A 6,000-nucleotide genomic window follows, 5' to 3' on the forward strand; every position below is an offset into this window, starting at 1 on the left:
TTTTATTTCTCATTAATGTACACTCAGCGCCCCATCTTGACAGAAAAAAACAGAAATGTAGAAATTTTTGCAAATTTATTAAAAAAGAAAAACTGAAATATCACATGGTCATAAGTATTCAGACCCTTTGCTGTGACACTCATATTTAACTCACATGCTGTCCATTTCTTCTTATCCTCCTTGAGATGGTTCTACTCCTTCATTAGAGTCCAGCTGTGTTTAATTAAACTGATTGGACTTGATTAGGAAAGGCAAACACCTGTCTATATAAGACCGTACAGCTCACAGTGCATGTCAGAGCAAATGAGAATCATGAGGTCAAAGGGACTGCCCAAGGAGCTCAGAGACAGAATTGTGGCAAGGCATGGATCTGGCCAAGGTTACGAAAGAATTTCTGCAGCACTCAAGGTTCCTAAGAGCACAGTGGCCTCCATAATCCTTAAATGGAAGAAGTTTGGGATGACCAGAACTCTTCCTAGACCTGGCCGTCCAGCCAAACTGAGCAATCGTGGGAGAAGAGCCTTGGTAAGAGAGGTAAAGAAGAACCCAAAGATCACTGTGGCTGAGCTCCAGAGATGCAGTAGGGAGATGGGAGAAAGTTCCAGAAAGTCAACTATCACTGCAGCCCTCCACCAGTCGGGGCTTTATGGCAGAGTGGCCCGACGGAAGCCTCTCCTCAGTGCAAGGCATATGAAAGCCCGCATAGACTTTACCAAAAAACACATGAAGGACTCCCAGACTATGAGAAATATGATCCTCTGGTCTGATGAGACCAAGATTGAACTTTTTGGCGTTAATTCTAAGCGGTATGTGTGGAGAAAACCAGGCACCTGCCCAATACAATCCCAACAGTGAAACATGGTGGTGGCAGCATCATGCTATGGGGGTGTTTTTCAGCTGCAGGGACAGGACAACTGGTTGCAATTGAAGGAAAGATGAATGCGGCCAAGTACAGAGATATCCTGGAAGAAAGCCCTGACCTAAACCCAATTGAAGATCCCCAAATCCAGGTGTGAAAAACTTGTTGCATCATTCCTAAGAAGACTCATGGCTGTACTAGCTTAAAAGGATGCTTCTACTCAATACTGAGCAAAGGGTCTGAATACTTATGACTTAAATTCCTCCATCATAATCTTTTTCCTGACATCTCGCACTTTCTCCTCCTCTTCTAATACCCGCTTTCCTGAAGATGTCGACTGGCTCTCTTTTATCCTTCCTCCCTCTTCCTCCTTTCCTGCCACTCACAAGTTGTGTCCATTCCGTCTCCATATCTTCATCCTCCGACAATCCACTATTACTTGCCATTCTGATTCAGTCACAAATCAGATTATGCCAAAACCACCAATTCGGGAAAAAAAAACGCGACAACCACAGTCGGGTCCGTTTCTTGATACGTAGCTCTTCCTCCAGTCGCCCTTGGTATACCTTCTTTTTCTTCTTTTATGGTGGTTGGCAGTCAGAATCAAAATCAGAATCAAAATCAGAAATACTTTCCCGAGGGGAAACTCTACAGCTGCTCACTATCACGTCAATGCACACAGGAATAGAAGTACTAAGCAAATCAAAATATAATACACTATATCAACGTTATGGTGCATTACCGCCACCAACTGGAATGGAATGTGGATTGGGACGCCAACTATACATTCACTAATGATTAAATAAAAGAAAATAAACAGAAAAATCAATAAAATAATACAAATAAAAATGTTTTTTTAAAAACACACCATAGTTATATTCTCTTTATCAAATTTGTTCTTCTAAGATAATGACACATAATCACATAATGTACATCTTCCCGTATTATGTTTTGCTCTTGGTATACCACTCTGACCTACGACATAAAATCAGTCACGTGATATAAACTGGTCCAGCTATCTAACAGAACAATATGTAGAAAAGTTACTTTAGGCCTAATTCTTATATGCATGCTTATATTCTTTAAATTGATTGAATGTATATTGTTTAAATTTGTTTAAAAAATAATGGCGGAAAAGCGCAGAGCGGACTTGAGTTGAAAGGTCGGGACGTTTTTGAGAGTGACACGTCACGTAGTCAAGGAGCAGGAGTTGGAATCGAGTAGTGGGTAAATACAAACAACGGTATCGTGAATGTAATAATCATGAACTTTGGGAGTGAGGACAAGGGATGGGACCATGGAGGTATGGAGTGGCAGAAAGTGGCAGGGAAGGAAGAAAAAGAAAAATGGAAATAGTGGTAATTTAAGCAGTTCAGGGGCTGATGAAATGGCAAAAAGAGAGGGCATATCTAAGCCAGAGGCCTGAAAACCAAAACAAGGACTGGAAAGTCATAATTGAGTTTGTTGAGCATTTCCGTCTCATATCAGTGGCTAAAGCTCTGGAAAAGGATGTAGGCAAAGTGAAGTTTGCAAAGTACTTGAATAATAAGCATATACTTGTACATGCAGTGAGTCAAGAACAACAAAACGCTCTCCTGAAAATGACTATACTGGATGGTAAAAAAAGTAAAAACCTATGAACCTGGCTCAGCTGCTAGATATAGGGGAGTTACATCTGGAATACCACTATCTGTCTCAATGGAGGATATCAAAACAGAACTGAAAGGAGGGAAATTGCTTGATGCTAAGTAGGACGAGGACTCGACCGGTCCAGGTCGAGGAAGAAGTGGCGACGTTCCGGATGGAGACTGAAGAGGCAGGTTCTGGTTTGGTGGGCGTAATGGATTTGAGCTGAACCGGCCAGGCGGTGGATCCGTGGAGATAGTGGGTTGGATCCGAATGGTGGCAGGCTCCAGAGGTGAGGTTGGCAGGACAGGCAAGGCAGCTAGCTTGTGTAGCGTGGCAATGGGTGAAGAGACAAACTTGGCAGAGGTCCGAGGACAGACTGTGGCTGAGATCACCAGCAGTGCGTAAAAGAGTACGGAGACGATCTGGCGCTGGTAGTGTGGAAGAGCCTGGTAGATATGAAGAGACTGATGAGTGATTGATGACAGGTGTGCCGGTGATCAGCAGCAGGCAGGAGAACAGGAAGCCAGACCAGAACATTCACACACCCACTCACACACAGTAACGAACAGGGGATAGCCAGGAAACACAAGGAGGGGAAGACATACTGGAGCACACAGGGATCAGGGGCTAACTATGACAAAAGGAAAGAAGAAGTCCTAAAAGATAATGAAAAGGAGCTTGGTAAAAAGGTAGAAATCAGCTCAGCTTTGGATATGGAATTCACCTTGAGGGGAATGAGAAGGGCATTAAAGGGCAGCAGATATTCTGCTCCGGGACAAGATAAGTTGAGTTATGCTATGTTCAGTCAATTACCAGAGGGAGCATTAGAAATAGTGTTGAAATTTTTCAAGAAGATATGGACAGAGGGAAGACTACCTGTTAAGTTTTTACCATTTGCTAAACCAGGAAAAGATACATCTAATGCTGAAAACTACAGACCAGTAGCACTAACCTCACACTTATGTAAATGGATGGAAAAAATGATTGTCTACAGGCTATCATATTTTTTAGAAAAAGTAAGACTGTTAAACGAGTATCAGAGCAGATTTAGGAAAGGAAGATCCACAACAGATGCTCTAATTAAAGTAAGTAATGAAATTGAAAAGACCCTTAATATGAAGGAAATGATGGCTATAGTATTCTTTGACATTGAGAAAGCGTATGATTTCATGTTGAGAAAAGTATGCTCACATGTGTTGAAAGTATACAGAAAGCAATAGTCAGTGTAGAGAGATGGTCTTATGATTGGGGATTCAAAATTTCAGTAGCAAAATCATGCTATATGCTAGTCACTGAAAAGAAAATAGGTAACGAGCAGGGGTTAACACTATATAGCAAGCCCATGGAAAGAGTTAGAGTGTTTAAATATCTTGGTCTATGGATTGATGAAAAATACACATATTGAATCATATTGAAAATATTGAGACCAAATGTAAAAAGGTGTTCAATTTAATGAGGTGTGTGGTCGGAATTGAATGGGGAGCTGACAAAGAAGCATTATTACACATATATGGGGCTCTGATGAGAGCTGCTTTGGATTATGGTTGCATGGTTCAAGAGTATTTGAAGAAAAGTTACTATAATTATCTTAATATTTTTACAGATGGATCAAAACACTCAAATAACGAACATGTAGGGGTGGGTATATACATCCCAGAATTTGACAAAGGAATTGTTAAGAGAATCTCAAGCAGGTTATCAGTATACACCACAGAAATGACAGCAATAATCACCGGTTTTCAGTGGGTAGAGGAGGTTAAACCGATTAAAGTGGTGGTATGTTCAGATTCTGCTACTGCAATACAAAGTATATGATCAGGAGAAACGGTGCAAAAGGATCTTTTAATTGAGGTTCTATATGAGCTTACAAAATCTGCAGCAACCAGACCTGCTCTACAGGAAAAGTGCAATGAGATAACTTCTATTATGAATTGGCGCTATATAAATAAATTGAAATTGAATTCAAGGGTAAAGAATACTATAAAATCCAAAAATCTGTCAGAGTCAGAACTAATCAAGGTAAATGTAGGAAAGAAGATGTTATCTTTTCTAGGCTAAGACTAGGACATACAGGACTCAGTGCTACCTTGTATACCATGAAAAAGTCAGTGTCAGATAAATGTGAGACTTGTAACTGTAAGGAATCTGTTGAACGTGTGCTGATGGGATGTAGGAGGTTCATTGTAGAAAGAGAAAGACTACCGGGCAGAGTGTTAGAGATGGGCAGGGAGTGGAGCATCAAAGTTCTGTTAGAGACAGGGGATGAACAGTTACAGGTTCAAAGGGCTTTATTTAAATAAACAGAAGAAACAGGTATGATATCTAGAATATAAAGTCTTTATAAAGTGTTATTTTATTTTTTTTGTTTCTTTTTTAAATTTTGTCCCCCCCCCCGTTTGTTAGTTTTGGTTAAAGTCATGATGTTACACACACCGATACAGTAGGTGGCGGCATGAACCTTTAACGTTGGTTTGTAGCCCGCCAGTAAAATCGAAGAAGAAGAAGAAGAAGAAGAAGAAGAAGAAGAAGAAGAAGAATTATTATTATTATTGAATGGTCTGTTACGTCATGGCCAAGATGGCATCCTCGATGGTGGAAAGTGGAGAAGATGTATTTAGAAAAATATTCAAGATTTACAAGAGAAGAAACCCTCCGCCAGATTTCAGCGATGTCATAGACTTCTCCAAAGGTGTACCGAGTGACAAGGTAGGGAAATGTCAGATCAAGAAAAAAAGACCGAACATTTCTTAAGAATCACGTGATTGAACCTGAGCTCGAGTCTGACTGGCAGATTGTTGTTGTTTAACTTGTGCATTTAGGTTTTGTGAAGACTTTTGGGGGGGGTTACGAAACCTGAAAACACCTGGAATTATTATATATTAGCTACCGAGTTGGTCTTGCCAGTGGTGGAAGAATGTCAAAATACTCTGTTAAAAGTAAAAGCAGAAGCCGGCTGCAGACAAGATGGCGTTGTAACTTACGTCTGTAAAAGTACATTAGTATTATCAGCAAAATTAATTAAAATTATAAGCCTTTGTTTGAAAGGTCTTATTACCAAAACATTTAAACTTATGGACTACCAGTAACCATAAGCTGTAAATTATAAATTCATGTAGCACTAAAGTATGACAGCAACCATGACAATAGCTTGGTGAATATCTGTAGATGCATTGTAAATAATCCTCAGTGTTTCCTCACCTGTCTTTAGCGAGATAAGATAAAGGAGATAGGGAAGGAAGCACTTAATTCATTAAGTTCAAGTTAGTAAAGACAACCGCAAAGTTGAGAGAGTGCCACTGAAGGTAAGTTAATTGTGTATGTGTATTTTATCCATATGGATGTAGCATATATACACGTGGGATATGCCACTAGGAAAAGGGGAACTGAGTTGGTTTTTTGGAGTTCGTTAGGCTAGACCAGAAGATTAGGAAACGGTGGTGACAAACACAAATCAGCAATTAATAACTGTTCGCCACAGCAACGTGGGCTTAATTGTCCATTGGTTTAACCAG

General features: G+C 40.2%; 1 protein-coding gene across 1 annotated transcript in view; it reads left to right on the top strand.

Annotated features, from left to right (window-relative positions):
• Window positions 1-5,028: 5,028 nt before the first annotated feature.
• The window catches only part of alkbh1 (alkB homolog 1, histone H2A dioxygenase), a 24,033-nt gene continuing 23,061 nt past the window's right edge, over window positions 5,029-6,000 (top strand). The window contains exon 1 of the mRNA XM_044166400.1: window positions 5,029-5,194. Coding sequence (XP_044022335.1) covers window positions 5,042-5,194 — 153 coding nt within the window. The 5' untranslated portion in view covers window positions 5,029-5,041. The remainder of the gene's footprint in view (window positions 5,195-6,000) is intronic.

This window comes from Siniperca chuatsi, linkage group LG15, assembly GCF_020085105.1.
Source record: "Siniperca chuatsi isolate FFG_IHB_CAS linkage group LG15, ASM2008510v1, whole genome shotgun sequence".
NCBI lineage: Eukaryota > Metazoa > Chordata > Actinopteri > Centrarchiformes > Sinipercidae > Siniperca > Siniperca chuatsi.